Source organism: Hyaena hyaena, unplaced genomic scaffold (assembly GCF_003009895.1).
Source record: "Hyaena hyaena isolate Hyena2069 unplaced genomic scaffold, ASM300989v1 scaffold_68, whole genome shotgun sequence".
NCBI lineage: Eukaryota > Metazoa > Chordata > Mammalia > Carnivora > Hyaenidae > Hyaena > Hyaena hyaena.
The window spans coordinates 2,288,388-2,306,525 of NW_024080700.1; the positions used below are offsets into that span (position 1 = coordinate 2,288,388).

General features: G+C 48.1%; 1 protein-coding gene across 2 annotated transcripts in view; it reads right to left on the reverse strand.

The window, feature by feature from the left end:
* The window catches only part of GNAO1 (G protein subunit alpha o1), a 166,541-nt gene extending 149,400 nt beyond the window's left edge, over positions 1-17,141 (reverse strand). The window contains exons 1-2 of one of the 2 annotated variants that reach the window (XM_039232634.1): positions 16,608-17,136; positions 16,339-16,381 (exon numbers count right to left, since the gene is read on the reverse strand). In XM_039232634.1, the coding sequence (XP_039088565.1) occupies positions 16,339-16,381; positions 16,608-16,725 (161 nt within the window). In that variant the 5' untranslated portion in view covers positions 16,726-17,136. Of the gene's footprint in view, positions 1-16,338; positions 16,382-16,607 lie in introns of both variants that reach the window. The other variant, XM_039232635.1, reaches the window with a different exon arrangement.
* Positions 17,142-18,138: the final 997 nt, after the last annotated feature.

Genomic DNA, 18,138 nt, shown 5'->3' on the forward strand with positions numbered 1-18,138 from the left:
CACCATGAAAATCAAGGTAGTAGGGATCAAGAACAAGTATTCAGGGAAACTTCCTGGTTATTAGCAACATCCTAGTTGTTTTTTTGTTTTTTTTTTTTTACCTCGTGAAGCTTACATGAATGTTTTCCTTTTAAAACAAATGCACATTTTGCATGTATACTGATTTATGTCACAATAAAAAGGTTTTCTTGTTGTTAAAACAAAAAGACATTTTCAATGTTCCTCCTCCAGGAAGTCTTCTCACACCCCAAACTGACATAGGTATGCCCTCAGCATCCTCCACCTCTTAACCGGCTATGGTGCTTATCAATTGTAAAGGCTTCTCTGTTCTCAAGGGCAGAGAAGCAGCCTGTCTTGGCTCACCATCATGTCCTACACAGTGTTGGGTACATGGTGAGTGCTCAGTATTTGTTGAATTAATCAATGACTGCATTGAAGTATCTGACTTGGTAAAGAGTGATTAATTAGCCCAGGACCAATCAATTGCCAACCAGTAAGAATGTACTGAGTGATGTGGTAGAAAGAGACACACACCTGAAATCAGAAAAAGTAGGCTTGAGTTCCATCATGTACTGACCACATTGCCTTGAATAAATCTGTCTTCTCTGATAGTAAAAATGATATAAATAGCCCACACTGAGCGAATTTCAACTACGTGCTCAGTGCTTACCTCTGTTCTGTTACCTCATTCAATCCTCAGTGTATCTGCAGTGTGTTTCCTCTTTATCTTTTTAATGGTTAAGAAACTAAGGTTCAGGGAGACTAAATAATTTCCCCCAAATCACATGGATAGTTAATACACAGCAATCCAAATTTCACGCTTCTCTGATACTGCTACACTGACTTCTTTTCATCTCAGTTTCTATAAAATGGGGATACAAGGGTGTCTATGCAGCCTGACAGGGCTGTTGTAAGGCCCAAAGGTGATAATGAATGTGGAAGCAGCTTGTAAACTCTAGAGCACCATTCAAAGGCAAGGAAAGTAATATGTAACAAGTATCTACCATGGGCCCACACAAAGGAAACAGATGGTTTCTACCCACATTGAGCTCTCAAGCCAATTGTAAAGGAAAGCTAAGTAAAACAGGAAAACTGGGAACACACATCAATAAACTGATGAGACAGCCACCAGGTACAGCACGTAATACAGGCCCAATTGTGGGACCCAGCCGTGGGAGTACTGCTTGGACCGTGCAAGGCCTGTGTGCTCTCCCATCTTCCACAAAGCAGCCGAAGGGATTTTGTTAAGGCTTACTAAAAAATTTTGAACTAAATAATGTGCACTTGACAAGTCAGGCTTATTGAATTATAATTTAATTCCAGTAAATTCACCCTTTTTAGGCATGCAGTTTGACGGGTTTTGATAAACATGTATGGTTGTGCAACCACCATACGATTAAGAGACAGAATACTTCTATCACCTCTGAAAGTTGCCTTGCACCCCTTTGTCGTCAATTCCTCTCACCTACCATCCCCCGAAACCAGTGATATGATTTCTGTCCTTATGGTTTTGCTTTTTCCAGAATGCAGAGGAATGTTTTTAATACATAAGTCAGGTCAAATTGTCCGTATTTCAACCGCCCATGGCATTCAGCATGAAATCGAAATGCTCTGAGGCACCTGGGTGGCTCAGTTGGTTAAGCCTCCGACTTCAGCTCAGGTCATGATCTCACGGTTCGTGGGTTCGAGACCCGGGTCGGGCTCTGTGCTGACAGCTAGCTCAGAGCCTGGAGTCTGCTTCTGATTCTGTGTCTCCCTCTCTCTCTGGCCCTCCCCTGCTCATGCTGTCTCTCTCTCTCTCTTTCGCTCTCTCAGAAATAAATAAAAAACATTAAAAAAATTAAAAAAAATCTAAATGCTTCTCTTGCCATGGTCACCAGGCCCTGAACAGTGGCACCCCACCCCACCCCACTAGCTTCTTTAATCTTGTCTTGTGTCAGTTTTCCTTTCCTAAGGTCCAGCTCCCTAGCCTTCTTTCTGCTCATTTCTGACTCGGGGCTTCTGCATCTGCTATTCCCTGTTCCTCCCATCTTTCTTGACCTGCTTCCCTATCCCCCATTTCTGCCAACTGCTCTCTTCTGTTTAAGCCTTATTTCCTCTAGAACGTATCCCTATCTGAGTGGCCTTGCTCATTCATTTACTTGTTTACTATCTCCCTTCTCCAAAAGTATAAGGTCCTTGAGGGCGGGGAGCTTGTCAGTCTTCCTAAGAGCTCTGTTCCTGGAAACCCAGCACCAACATGATTGGTCTTCCACCAGCATTCACAGAATGAACGGACGCGTGCCAAAGAAGTTAGGGAATAGTGAGGTCTACGTAGTGGACACTTTTAGGAAAGGGTTCAAAAAAGACAGGCCTTTTGTACACTGGGGTGAACAAAAGGCAGAAGACCAGCAATGACGCAGAACCAAATGCCATTCTACCATCTGCCCAGAGCCCGCCCGACTGACAGGGCCACAGAGTGCCGGAGAGACCAAGCCAGCACCTCCCCTACACTTGCCCTCTGGTGACCTCAAGCTGGTTTCTGTCCTGAGGCATGGGTCCCTCCAGCTCTTCTTTGCCCACCCTGGCTGGAGCTTCCCCCACAGCCAGCTCAGGCTCATTGTGAACTTCTAGCTCCTAGCCATGTGAACTCAGAGAGAGGGTACCCCCAAGGTTGTTTTGTCTTTGCATTCTGGAAACATCTTCGGCACTCTTCCCCAGGGAAGAGGACTCTGGTCTTGTAAACCCTGATACCATTCGGAGTCAAGTTCCTCCCTCACAGGGCTCCACACTCTCAGTGGAGAGTACACGTGGACGCACATGCACTGGTGTCCACAATTCCCTGAGCTGATGTCCCAGTTTTCTTTCTCAATTAGCACTAGACTCCTAAAAGCTTAATTTTGTTATAATTTATTATCTCAGTTGGGGGTGGCCAAGGGAGAAGGCAGGGAATTCCTCTGCCACGAGAATATTTGTTTTGTTGGAGAGCAAGACTTAAATTGTGACCTCAAGATTTGAGCAGGAGCTTATAGAAAATCTGGTCTGGTTCCCTAACTTTATATGTAAAAATACTAAGGCCTAGAGAAGTTCAAGAACTTGCCTGGGGCCACCACGCTAAATAGGGACAGAGTTGGGGTAGCACTCAGGTTTTTTACTCCTAGGCCAGACTTATCCACCCTAAAATTTTGAGTTTGGCTTCTCCCCCTTTCCCTCCACTGAAACTGCTCTTTTTTAAAGCCAGTAATAGCCTCAATCACCAAACACAATAGCTCCTTCTCAGTCCTTATCTTGCTTGGCAATGCCAGGGAACAGAACCGCCATAGAACAGAACCATGCTGCCACACAGAACTGCCCAAGGCACAGTCCCTGCCTGTGGGGAGCACCAAGCAGGCCTGGTTCTCCTCCACTCTTCTGACTCTCAGTGCCTTTTCCCAGCTGGAGCCTCTTAGGAGTCTAGAGCCTACTGAAGGCAGGTTTCTCAGCACACCTCCACAATGGCGGGGGGGGGCTTTCTCCTCTCCATCTGCATACTCACCCCAGGGAAACTGCATCCACTCTCATGGCCTCACCACGCACAGCAGCTGAGCTCAATCCTCCTGCCAGCCCTGACCTCTCTTCTAAATGCTACGACTTTCTAAGAAGACCGCTAAACACTGGGAGTGGAACACAAAAGTTATTCTGCAAGGACCCAAAAGCTGTGCTTGCGGTATGACTTGCCCTCTTCCTTCTACTGTCTGTCTCCTTGCTCCTATGCCTCCTAACTTGATATCATCACTAAACTCTAATACCAGATTCAAAACTTGTAGGACTCCTCTGATCTACTCTCTCCCCATGGTCAAGCATACACCAGGTTTCACCTACTCACCCCCAAAATCTCTTCCCCACCCAGTTTCTCGTGGCTTGTCCTTCCAATTTCCTAGTTCAGACTACAAAAATCTCTGCTCTTTTTAAAAAAAATTTTTAATGTTTACTTTTTTTTTGAAAGAGACAGAGTGCAAGTAGGGGAGGGGCTAGAGAGAGGGAGACACAGAATCTGAAACAGGATCCAGGCTCTGAGCTGGCAGCACAAAGCCTGATGTGGGGCTCAAACCCACGAAGTGGGAGATCATGACCTCAGCTGAAGTTGGAAGCTTAACCAACTGAGCCACCCAGGTGCCCCTGCTTTTAAGCCTCTTCTCTGGTCGTCTTCTTCAAGCTCTGCCAACTTGGCATGCTACTACTCTACCATAGAGGGAAAGGCACCTTAATCTGTATTCAAAGTACATACACCTTGGCAAAGCAGTCAGGGAACCCTCACAATCTAGCTCCTCTTCTTTTCTAACCACTTCTTATATTCCCACAAAACCCCAATGCCTTGGTCACATAAGACTGCTCACTGCTCCCTGAGAGTGCCCTGCACATTTGAGTACTGCTTCTGTGTTTTAGCTCACACTGTTTCTTCTTCCTGCTAGAAGAGGAGAGAATTCCAGCTCAAATCAGTTTATGTAAAAGAATGGATTTATTGGTTCACATAACTTTCAGGTACACAGAGGCAGCTTCAGAGATTATAATAATTATTGTCAGATGTCTTTCTGGCTTCCTCTGTCTCTTTCTGTCTTCTCCTCATTCCCTTCCTCACGTTCCAGTCTCTCAAAGCCTCAGTCTTTGCCATGATAAGCAAACTTCCTCCTTGCAGTGTATTGTAGATACGGAAACGTGGCCACAGACAACTCTAGGTTTTCATCATTCCAACCCAGTGAAGACCTTCTTTGATGAAGAGCTTCTTTCTTGTACTGACTATAAAATTCCAAAGAAGGACTCTGTCTGGCTTGGATTGAGTCATAGCCCATCCTCCAATCACTGTGGCCAGGAGAATGGGATTTTGTGAATGGCAAGGACTGAGCCACACACTCACTTCTTATCTTCAAGTGGCAGGGGGCAGTGATGGGAAGCCTCACAGGAACAGCCCGGAGAGAGTAAAAAATGGGTGTCCACCGAAGTCATTTCTCCACCTAGTTATCTAGAGGCATGTGAAAGTCTCAGCCCTTGTCCAAATTAAACTCTACCATAGTCTCTTCCGCGCCTTCATGGCACCAATTTGTCTCCTTCAACTGACTCAACTCTCTAAGGGCAGGAACTGGATCCCTCGGTGATCAGCATAAGACCTTAACCAAAGGTGTGACTCCAGAAAAATTTCCACAGTCTGCAATTACTGTGCCTGATTATTTGTTTATGAAGTTATTTCCCGAGTCTCCTGGAACTTGACTTGCTCACCACTGAATCTCCAAGCACCCAGAACAGTGCCTGACACATACCAGGTGCTAGATAAAGACTGGGTAAATGAATAAATGAATTGTTTGAATGGAAGAAAGGTTACCAGTCTTTGGTGGGTGCCAGTAAAGGAGGACAGCTGCTTTTTAATGCTCCTCGCTTCAGAGACAAAAAGATAAAGCAGGAACTCCCTCAACACCATCCCGCCTCCAAACTTCTCCACGCACTCCCTGCCTCCCTGTGCTCACTGCCCCCCTGGCAGTCTCAGGGCAGGTGACACACATTCACGTCAACATCAGGTCGCCCAACCATACTCTGCACCCTGTTTCTGCCCATCCTCTTGGGGCTCTGCTCCTTCTACCACTTCTTTTTTCCTGTACCTTCAACATCTCCCTCCATCTGGGCTCTTTCTTTTCTGATTCTCAGTGGATCCAGGTCCCACCATACTAGTCGAATGAACAATAAAGACCTTGCTCAATCTTATCCACTCCGTCCCTGCTTCCGTCTGTCCCTTTCCTTCTAGAGCCCAGGTTTCTTTTCCAGGAGTCTCCATTCATAGCCTCCACTCTCCCTCAGTAACTCCTACTGCAATTTGGCTTTTCTCCTGCTACTCCACTGGAATTGCCCTTGCCAAGTTCATCAACAACTTTCCAGACTCACTGGACACCAGTCAGTCTTCAGCTTATTTGACTACTGCAGTATCTGACTCAATTAACCCCTTCCTTCCTTGGCTTTCATGATGCTGCTCTACCTCGGTTTCCTTTCTATCCCTCAGCTCATCCCTTCGCAGGCTCCACTTCCTAAATGACCTTTACGGCCTGGAGCTGGGGTGTATGCATGCTGTGGGGGATACATCCTCTGCCTTCTCACTCAGCGTGGTGAGGTTACCGACTTTCATGGCTCCCACGCCCCACAGCACCACAGAATTCCAAACTGACCCTTCTCCCCAGGTGTGTCCTACGTCCCTCCACATACCCAACTGCCTGCCAGGGATCTCCACTTGGATGATCCACAAGAATCACCAACATGAACAAAATAAGTCCTCATTTTTCTCCCTAAACCCTCCCTCTCCCTCCAGCATTGCTCCATCTCAGGGAATGGCACTACCATCTCACCAGTAGCCCAAACCAGGAATCCTAGACTCACTCCTGTCTATATCCTTTATTTATTCATTTTTTAAGATTTTACTTTTTAAGCTAATCTCTACATGCAGCATGGGGCTCAAACTCACAACCTTGAGATCAAGAGTCTCATGCTCTACCAACCGAGCCAGACAGGTGCCCCCTTGTCTATATCCTTTTAAATGGAGCTCCTCCCCAATGCCTTTTCAACCGATTATCAAGTAAGTTCGACTATTCCACTGCCCAAATATCCTTTTCCCACTCCACTGCTCTAAGTTCCTTCTAAACCTGTTTCCACCTGGATCACAGAAATAACTTTCCACATGGTCTCTTAGCCCCTGGACATACTCTCTCTAGTCCACAGAAGTGATCTTTCTAAAGTGCAAAAACGATCCTGCCACCCATTTCTTTAGAGCCCTATGGTTCTCAAAAGTTCTCATCATAAGAAAAACATCTGTAACTGTGTGTGGTGATGGATGTTAACTGGACGTATCGTGGTAATCATTCTGCAAATTACACAAATATCAAATCATCACATTGTACACCTGAAATAATATAATGTTGTCAATCACACCTCAATTTATAAAAAAACCCTTCTGGTGCCATCTCATTGTATTCAGAATAAAATCTAAAGTTCTTAGCAAAACAGACAAGGCCTTTCACAATCTATCTCTGTTCCTCTTTCATCCTTCATCTCTGGACACTCCTCTTACATACTGTGCTCTAATCAAATCAAGATATTTTACATTCTCAGCCTGCTCCAGGTGGTGACATATCTTAGCACTTTTTTACATGTTGGTCCCTCTGTCTGGCATTCCTTTTTTTGTTTGTTAGTTTTTTAATGATTATTTTTGAGAGACAGAGACAGACAGAGCATGAGGGAGGGAGGGGAAGAGAGACAGAGACACAGAATCCAAAGCAGGCTCCAGGCTCTGAGCTGTCAGCACAGAGCCTGACACAGGGCTTGAACTCAAGAACTGTGAGATCATGACCTGAGCTGAAGTCAGACACTTAACCAACTAAGACACCCAGGCACCCCCTGGGATTCTTTTTACCACCTGGCTAACTACCACTTGTTTTTAGGACTCAACCCATGTGTCATTTTCTCCCTGAACTTCGTGCCTAGAGATGGTGGCCTCCATTCTCCTATGGGAGATTGGGCTGCCTGCTCTGAGGTATAAGTGTCTTTTACATGTAACTCCCTTTAGGTTGAATTCCTTAAGTGCAAGGACTGAAACCTTCCTATTTCCATGACACCATATATATATCCAGCAAATAGTAGATGCTCAGTAAATACTTGTGGATGAAAAGTTGGATGGATGGATGGATTGATGGATGAATGGATCGATGGATGGATGGATGGGTGGAGGGGTGGTTGAATGGATGTATATACTATTATCTTGTCTTTCTCAAGTCTCCTCTGAATCACCCACTTCTACCAAAGCCAAAGTCTTCAGTGGCAGCTTCTCTCTGTGGGCACCAAAAATGGCCCATGTTTCTGAGGCAGCAACAGAAAATTATTTCAAGAGCTGTCCAGATGATGGTTAGGAAACACTCTGGTGTCAGAATCAATGTCATACGGGAGGGTGATCACCACCTCCACCTCCAAAAAGAACCCAGTACCAATCAAGCACTTGCTATTCTCTCAGCCACTGACCTCAACCAAAGTTAGTGACACCCATTTGCTGATGGGTACTGGGTCCCAGTCTGCCAGGTCTCCTTTGTCCACACTGGTGGTGGTCTAGTAAGGGCCACATAGTGTTAGAACGTAAAGGACATAGGCTTTGAAATTAAACAAATTGTGGCCTGAATACATTGCTGTCACCTACGAAGCTGTGTGGTCTTGAGCAAGCCACCCAACTTCTCTGAGCCTTACTTCCTCATCTGTAAGATGGAGCTGATGACTGTATTTCCCCATAGGATGATGTGAAAAAACAAATGATAATGGATTGGATTGAAAATGATCAATGCTATGATCATCAAAGGCTTTCAATGTTATTATTCTGGCTTATGTAGAAATGAGTTTGCATTCCCTGTGAACCTCATTTCTTTCTCTTTCCTTCATTTAGCAAGCATTTGTGATGCACCTCTTGTGTGCCAAACATTGTGCTCAGTGCTGTACTATGAACAAAAAGAAGTCATCGTCCCTGCTTTAGGAAGCCCTGGTAAGGAAGGAGCATCAAGACTAGCAAAGGACACAGATATATTAAACACATAATTAATTTACAACGTGTTATGAACATTAGTGTTCTGAGACTCTGGAGGCAGGTACCCAGAGCTGATTTTATGGCATGGGGAAGCTGTCCCTGTAAAGTATCAATTTCCCACAGAAAGCCTATCAATTGGCTATGACATAGGCAGAGAATCCAGGGAAATTTTTGGCCATGGAATACTCTCCTCACATATTATTCCCCTTTCTTCTTTCCTCCTTCTTGGTTAAGAAATTAAGTGAGTAGGGGGAAAAATTCAGGGCACTGACTATTAGCCTTGCAGGATTTTATTTTACTTTAATTTTTTTTTTTGTGCTATGAAAAGCACAATGTTTTTCCTCTTCTCTGTAAAGAAAATTAGAACTAAAGATGGCTCAGCAGATAAAAGCTGTGGGCGGTAAATACTCCCACTATTCCCCCCTGCATTTCAGGCTTCTAGGTTTCTCTCTGCATTTACTGGATCTTAGAGCTAAGAACCTGAAAGAGGCCTGAGAGATTCTGTGGTGAAAGCCCATGTTCTAATTAAGAGATGCACAAACCTAGGCTCCTACGGGCCAAACGACCTGCCCAAAGTTGAATCAGAGAATGAGTCAAAACTAAACACAGTTCTACTGATCCTCCCCTTTTACTGGTCTGCAGACCCCCTAACCCCGGGATCTGAGGCACCTGAACCCAGGCAAGCTCCTTCACCTGCAGCCATCTGCAGTGGGGCCCGGCCTTCTCCATTTCTAAGGATCCTGGAAGCCACCGACAAACCACTTCTCCCTCTAACATGTCACTGGGGCTTTCCTCCCAGAAACATCCTGTTTTTTACCAGCAGGATACTTTCGGATCCTCCTCTTTGGTTTGAGAACCACATCTGCATGAAAAGTTTGGTTAGAGGTGGTTTCCTCAAAATGCCTCTCAGGACTATGACTTTCTGGGCTGACAAAGCTTTGTGGTTGAGGTTGCTCTTCTGCAATTATCTTGGCCTTTAAAGAGCTTTCATGGGTACCCCCTGCCCCCTCAGGATGGAGCTACAAATGATGCTTTTATGTTTAGAACCTTGCATCAAAGACCTCAAGACCCTGACGATGAAAGCAGTTCACCATTTCATGGGCCACTTAGGACAGGGAAGGAGCTGGGGGAAACAGCATCCCCAGAGAGGCGGGGGTTGGGGGAGCCACTAGCCTTAAATCCTGGTCCAGTGCTCTTTCCCACTCTTTGTGACATCACTCCAGCCTCTTGGGCTTGAAGCAGCTGCACCATCAAAAATGTCACATCAGTTATGACAACACAGTTTATTATATAACTGGTGGTGCAGAGCACCAAGGGGAATAAGCCATAAGCATGAACCACAGCACCCCCCTTCTGGCTCTCAAGAAAGACAAGGCCCACATACTTGAAAACACAACTCCATATGGGAAGGGAACACCCACTAATCAATCAAAGAAATGAAAACTATAGCTGACATCTGTACAGTGATTTCTAGAACACTGCTATAAGGGCATTTGATATACTACATCATTTAATGCCCACAACAACTCTACTAGGTAGGTGTTTTTGTTATCAGCTCCATTTTATTTCAAGAAATTGAAACCGAGGTACAAAAAGTAAAGTAACTTATTTAAGTTACTACCACTTAGTTAGTAGAAGAACTAAGATTAGAAGCCATATAGCCTGATTCCAGAGTCCGTGCTTTCTCACCTTTCCATTTCAGAAAAGCAGGCCAAACTGCTTCTCTCAAAAAGAAACTAGCTTTTCTTTGAACCGGTAACAGACCACTGCTCCCTCCTCTCCTTCCTCTCTATGCTAATGACCGATTTGCTGGACGGTGTCTTTTCTAACCAGTATTGTGTATGCAGTATGAGCAAGAAGCACAGGGTAAAATAAGAACATGATACAAACTTAAACAAATTCTTAGAATGGAGATCATCTGAGTGCCTTAAGGTGTTTGTGAGGATGCAATCCACAAGTAAGGTAAAGCGCTCTTCTACTATCCACGGTTTTTAAACTCATGAAGCATGTGTGTACACATACGTAGTTTTCTTTTGTCAGAATCAAAAGCTGTTCTTTGCTAGTGTCAAGTTTGGGGGTAACCCTTTCCAAAATGTTTGTTTTTGTTTTTCATTTTGAAGTCATCCCCTTCCCACCTTGTCTACTGTCTTTCAGATCATGATGTGCTCTCGTGACAAGGGTCTGTCTAGCTTCGTTAGACAGGAGGACCTGAAGACACCCTGGGAGACAGCAAACCAACCAAGTCCCTGCATCCAGAGGGACTGACCACATGTCAGACAAACAGGACCATATTCTCCTCATATGAAATCTCCAATGTTCACAGAGATAGAGTACTGTGAGCAGCTGAAAAATATGAGTGATCCTGGCTCATCTTTAGCAGATGTGGTGTACTGAGGAGCACAATATAATCTGGGGCGTTCCAAGTGCTAAAGAAACAAGACAGTACTCTCATTTGAGCACTATAAATCTAACCTAGTTCCACGGAGAGAGAGAACAGAAATTCTGGACTCCTTTAGAGCCAGGGCAATCCCAAATGAGGCCTCGTCCATTTAATCTAATCAGCAGGAGCCCCTCTTTCCCCCCGGCCAACAAGCAGACAGGTTCTACTTCTGAATCCAACAGGTAACTGAGATTCAAGAGTTCCACGGCTGATTCCTGAGGAGATCAGGTGGACCGTTTGCTACTCTTCTGGCAGGAAGGTCTGCTGGTATTTACAGTTCAGTGAACAGTAAGCAAGGAGAGAGCACCATCCATCAGCGAAGGAGAACTCATCTGCTACTTGATCTGACATTCTGTTTGCGCTCATGCTGTCTCCAGGGAGCAAGGTGCAGCCATTTGAATAAACATGGAGAAGGGAGGAAGGGGGAGGGGCAAAGCAGCCAAAGAGATGACTGCACAAATAACAAGTCTACAAATCTAGAAGAGTAGCTCTCCAGAGGGCTGCCTCAACATGGGACCCTTTGGGGATATGCAGGAAGTGCCCGTTTAGATGGCTGCACTTTTACAGAGTAATGGCTGCAAGTGGCCATTCCCTTCCACTCATTACTGCCACTTAGTAGGTGCTGAACAGCAGTGTGCTGAATGAACACAGGCTTGCGGTGAGCCTAAGCCAAATAGGACACACCCTAGTTACAAAAGCAGGGTCAGCTGGTGGGAGGAAGCCCCCAGTTTTTGGCAGGAGGTGATGTTTTAAAAGACTACCTTCAGGAACAGGATGGGGTCTGTCCTCAGAATCATAGACCCACTATAAGGGCTGGGATATTTGTATGAGAAATGAGGTCTTCACCAAGCAAATCCTGGCATTTGTTTTACAACAGCACTGCACAGGCATCTTGGGAATGAGTGCACATCCCGAGTACTCCATTTTACTTTGTCCATTTATATATAAAGCCAGCAGCTTGTAGGCCACGCCTCATTGCCACCTTGCAACTCTCGATCTTCCTAAAAGTCCACTTAATGTTCCAGACACAGAGATCCTGAATGTGACATCACAGAGAACTCAACACCTCAAATGAGGGCAAACTGTGGTGCTTATAGCACCTCCATGGCTCTTTTTACATTTTCATCAGGTAGATAGCCCAAGCAGTTGTCACTATGTGCTCAAAATGGGAAGTCACTAAAAATGATATTCTATCGATGTCATACTTTATAAAATACAATTCTTTAAGAGATTTCTTTGTAATGATTTTGGTAATCAAAATTAACACCTCCTTTTTAAATTTTGATTAGTCCAGGGGCACCTGCGTGGCTTAGTCAGTTAAGCATCCGACTTAGTCTCAGGTCATAAGCTCCCAGTTCATGGGTTCAAGCCCTGCGTCGGGCTCTTTGCTAACAGCTCAGAGCATGGAGCCTGCTTCAGATTTTGCGTCTCCCTCTCTCTCTACCCCACTCATGAGCGCTCTCTCTCTCTCTCTCTCTGTCTCTCAAAGATAAACATTAAAAAATAAAACAAATAAAAAAATAAAATTTTGATTAGTCTGAATAAAACAGTTTCATGGATTGCAAAAATGATGAGGCCCATGTCACAGGTGAGGTCACTGGCTCCCAATAAGCAAAATTATTTAAATACCACATATTTACAAAGGTCACTAATTATTCATGGTGTGTATAAAATTTTATTTGTGCTCTTTCAATGATCATTATTTCTTAGTTTGAATGTTTGAGTAATGTTTTGGATTGTCAGACACAGAGCTCCCAAATGCTAGTTCACGATCACATATACAAAAAAACGCAACAACAACAACAACAACCACCACCTAGCAAGAAATGTTCAAATGAAGATTTTAATAAAGTACTAAGAATCAGGCTTTTAAAATGACAGTCTAATCTGTGGCATCTCTTTAACAGCTGGAAGTTTCCCATTATAACATGTATCAAGCAAAAGAATTGCAAAGGTCTCCTGCAACATTTCTAGGCCGATGTGGGTGTTAACACCTTGTTTTAAGCAGCAGCAGTTAGTCCTTTATCATATGACTTCAATTATTATGGCATATATGGAAGCCTATTCCTTCTAATCAGCATGCCACAACATGAATGAGAAAAGGGGCTGAATGGAATAGCTCTTTGCTTGTCTGAAAACGCTGATTTAAAAGGGTCTGGAGATGGCTGAATATCACTATTCTTTCTCTCAATCCAACAGAAGCTTTTAAGGCAGAGGCCCCCCTAGGAAATCATCAAGTTCTCACAGGGCCTCACCCATGGAGCACTCTTTAATTTCATCTACCCAGGTAAAATAAAGCAGCATCCAAATTAATTCATATGTATGGCCTGATAGGTCAGTCACTAATCATACTGCACAGTCAAGTCCAAAACTGCTTTCTGGAAATGGCACCTAGAGTTTTGGGCCCAGCCCCACCCATGACACACGTCTCCTGACTTAAGTGATTCTCAGCCGTGGCGATTGGGAAAATCATCTCTGCAAGGGAGGACTCAAAAGAATTTGTCACTAGGATACAGTGACACCAATCCCACATTTTGTGGTTAATAAAACAAGTCCTGCATCCAGCTTGGCACAAGGCCCTGATCTGATTTATTTCAAGCCAAGCTGGAGGGCTCACAGGAAAAGCTGCCATTCATGAATGCTTCAGGAGGACAGGATGCCAGGGTCCCTTGTGGCAAAATTTACAGGGCCAGAATTCTTCCTGATTGACCTTTTGAATAAACATAACCTATTTCCTAAAGAGCTGGTATGTTTTAAAAAATTAACAGTTTTACCTCAGTTTTGCCTGACATTTTTCTACAAAAAGGTGTCCTGTGGAAGTAAGAAAAGTGGGGAGTATGGGGAGAAGAGAAGAAAGGCTCAGATATCTGATTTAACCATCTCAAACATCAAAGGCTTGACTTTTTCCCCTTCCTCAGTGTAACTAAATATGAGACATATAAGACTTTCTCGGGAAAGTCTACATACAGTCTTCGTTTAAGATTTCCTGCCCCAGTATATAATTAGGAATTTTCATTTTAAAATGGCACACCTATTTCCTCAGAGAGCTCAGCTTTCTTTGAATAAAAAAAAGGTGAGGTACCCTTCGGGGGACTCAGCATGTATTTTTAGACTTCTTATTAAATCAACCTAATTTATGAGGCATGTTCGGGAAAAGCAGGTAAGGAGTTGCTTTGGTGGATGCAAAGTTAATTTGCAGACTCTAACATTACCCCCCTCCTTCGTTCCCGCCCCCCTCCTCCCACGAGCCTTTCCGAATGCCTTCGCCCCCCTCCGAAGCGGCTCGGTTTTCTCCGCCGGGGCCCCGACTCTGTTCCGAACACTGCCGAGTCCCTCCGAGCCCCGCGCCCAGCCCGCACCGAGCCGAGCCGAGCGTCGCCGAGCTCAGCCCCATCGACTTTTCCGGCCTCAGCTGGGCGCTGTCCACCACTCGCAACGGCTGAAACCTCACCCAGCCCCTGTGGTTGGGGCTTCTACCCGGCTCCGAGGCCACCACTGCAGATTACAGACTTTGGAAGTTTTGAAACATCCCCACCCCCCCCTTTGGGAGAGAGGGGTGGCGCTGCTTCATTTACCGACCTGAAAGGGCTCCAGGCAGATGCAACATGCACCTTGTTGCAAAGAGCAATTCCCCAGGCCCCGCCTCGCCATCCATTTGGGCTGCACAAGCTCCAAAGAAGCCCCAGGCCAAATTACCCGTGGCTCAGAGGGGTGCGGCGAGCCGAAGGGGCCGCTGCAAAGAAAGCCCCAGGGAGCTCTCGAACGAAAATAAGAATATGTCAAGCAGACGCGGGGGGGGGGCGACGGGGGGGGGAGAGATTGTCTCCGAGTCGCTACTCCCTACCATCATGGCGCCGCCTAGAACCCGCTTGTCATGCCTGTTACACATGCAAGATTTTTTGCATCTTGGTTCTGAAACCGCAACGAACGAAGCATGCTTCGTCTCCCACCCACCTTTCCGTCAAAGGGGTTTTTATTTTCCATTGTTTTCCTACGGGATGCAATTACTTCAGCTATTCTGTCAAGTTGAAAAATAATCATTTTTGTTTACTGCACAGCAACCCCTAATTAGGAGCTGTGTGTGCACGAAGGTGTCACAGCAAAGCGACGTGGAATCCTCGCTAAACGGTCTTAACGAACTCCTCCGTCCAGCACTGACAGGCCAACGGAAGCAGCAGGGCCAGGAGGCCCCGAGGGCACCCACCCCTTCCCCACAGACCACCCCCTCCCAAGCAAAGCTGCCTGTGGGCTTACCAGGAATTGCCCAATGGATGGGGCAAGAAGCAAGCCTGAGAGTGGGAAGGAGGGGCGAGGCTCCTTACCGAGAAAGTGTGGAAGGGAAGAAATATCCCATTTTGTTTTAATTTTCAACCATCACTCAAATCCACCCCCAGTTAATTAGGAGGGGAAACTGATATCTAAGGCAGAAGGGGGCGGTGGCAAGTGGGGCCTGAAATCCGCATTGTGGGTAGATTACATGGAACATGGCCTATGCAGAGTATAAATAAATACATTGATAAAGGCCACAGAGTGAAGGAAAACTGCTGGTGTCAGGAGAGCAAACGCTCGGGGGGGGGGATGAGGGGGGGAAACAAGGGACAGGCATTCAGCTTCAACCAGAGTCCCCCTTCCAGAGTCTGCCTTGGATACAGCTGTGCCAGTCACATCTGCTTGGAAATCCACCCCTCTCCCCTACCACTTGCCCCTTTCCCTAACCCTAGACCTTTTGGGGACAGGACGTCGGGGGAGTGGGGGGGGGGCAAAAACGACAACCTCCAGTTCAGCACCAAATCCATGAACAGCAGACACTTGATCCTCCACCCCAGTCTAGGGCTGGGTCCCCTCCATGTTTTAGCCAAGTTCAAAATCACTGCCCCAGAAGAAGAGCAGGGGGAAGGGACTGTGGATGGGGGGGGGGGCGGAATGGAGGGAGGAGGAGAGAGAAATACAGAATGAAACAGAGACACATAGATAGAAATGGAGGTAGTGATACACCCAACGATCAAGAAAGAGTAATGATCATAATCATGCCAATAGTGTGATGTTCTGATCAATATGGCGGACACTGTCATTCATACAACTACAGGCACTCCATTTCCCTCCCCCACCCCACAAAAAAAAAAAAAACACCCACCGGGGAGTTGGGGTGGAGGACCCAGAACCAACGTAGGGCGTGGGGGAGGGGAGTCAAATTCAGGTGTGTGTGTGTGTGTGTGTGTGTGTGTGTGTGTGTACGAATCAGAAACCAGGCCTGGAGAGGAATGTGGAATGAACAAGATAATACAAACGACAAAAAATTATTCTTAATAAAAGTACAAATCCCAAGGCCACAGGGACTTACTTCATCTGCTTCACAATGGTGCTTTTTCCTGATTCTCCAGCCCCTGTTGGGACAGACGGGGGGGGGAAAAACTGGTGAGTGTCAGCTTGGGGGAACCGGGGTGGGGGGGCATGGGGGTAAGGCGTGCGAGAGGGTGGACGATCCTAGGCACACAGTGGTTCCAACTCAGGGACCAGGTCTCCCCAGGCACGAGCAGGGTGGGAGAGCAGGCAGAGGTGGGTGCGGAGTGGCCGGGGTCGGGAGATGGGGGTGGCAGCCCCGGTCCTTACCCAGCAGGAGTAATTTCACGTCTTTGGCGGCGCTGATGCCATCCTCTTTGAGGTTTTTCTCAATCGCCTTGCTCCGCTCGAGGGCGGCTCTCTCCTCTGCGCTCAGAGTACATCCCATGGTGGCCCCTTCCCTGCCACAGCCCGCACGACTCGGCTGGCACGGCTCCCCGGCTCGGCGCGCCCCCCACCCCCCCAGAGAGCAGAGCCTGGGCTCAAAGGGGAAAAAACCACGATATCCTTCCCTTGGCCGAAAACAAAAATGTCGGGAAACCAGAACCCCCCAAAAAGACAGCCGCTAAGATTCCAGCAGCGGAGACTCGCGACAGCTGGCGGGTTCTAGGGGAGTCGAGGAGAAGGTGGCCGGGGTCTGGGGCTCCGGGGCCGAGGGAAGAGGCGCCCGCGGTCCGTGGAGGCGCGGGCTGCAGGCACTGAGGCTGGTGCACGACCCAAAATAAATAAAATAATAGTTGAGGCAGGAGCCGCAGCCGGAGCCGGCGGAGGGTGGGGTGGGGGGCAGGGTGGGTCCTTCTGCCGCTGCTGCCAGAGGAGGAGGAGGAGGCGGCGGCGCGGGGTGTGGAGGGACTGAGAGAGGGGGTGCTGCTAGTGCATGTGCATCGCGGGTCCTCAGCCGTCGGTGCGTCCGCGGCGCCTTCGCCGACCCCCGCGCGCAGGGCAGGGCTGGGCAGGGGGCCGGGCCGGGGGGCAGGTCTCTAGCGGGAGGCGGCGTCGCTGTCTCCCAGAGCTCGCATCGCTCGGAGGAGCCTACCGGAGAGAGAGGGAGAGCGAGGGAGCCGCAGGCAGCCAAGAGCTCGAGGGGGAGAGAGAGAGGGAGAGAGGCTGGGAGGGAGGGGAGAAAAAAATGAAGGGAGAGCCAGCGAGCGCGCGCGCGCCACAGCCCGGGCGGGGGAGGGGGCGAGCTCAGCGCGCGAGTGCGCCAGCGGCTCTGCGCACCCCGCACCGCAAGCCGCCCGCTGACGTCAGCAGGGCCGCGCGCCGGGCCCCCGGGACAGGGAGGGGTGGGGGACGGGGGAGGCGCGCGCGCCGGGAACCGCGTCAGCCGCCGGCGGCGCGCGCGCGCGCTCTCCCCTCCTCCCAGCGCTCCCGGGCCCGCGGCTCCCTGAGGTGGGCGCGTGCGGGGCCCGGCGGGGGCGGAGCCTGGGGCCCGGCGCACGCCGGGGTGCCCCGCCCCGCCCCCGCCCCCGCCCGACGCGCGGGCGCCGCGGACCTCCTGGTCAATGGGAGCCGGGGACTGGGCTGTCCGCGCCGCGGTCAGGTGGGCCTCCCGGCTGGAGCCCCGCGCCGCCCTCCTTGCTCTCCCGCTTCCGCTCCATCTTGGCTCCAGCAGCTCGCCTTCTTGGTTACTCTCCTGCCGCCGGGGCTGTGGCAGCTGAGACCAAGTGACCTCAGCGAACGCGAGGAGACAGTGGGTCTGAGTTAACCCCGCGTTCCGGAGAATTCGCCTGTGGCATGGGGGCGGACGCAGACGGTTCTAAAGACCCGCAGTCTTTAATTGAGCACCTAGTATGTGAGA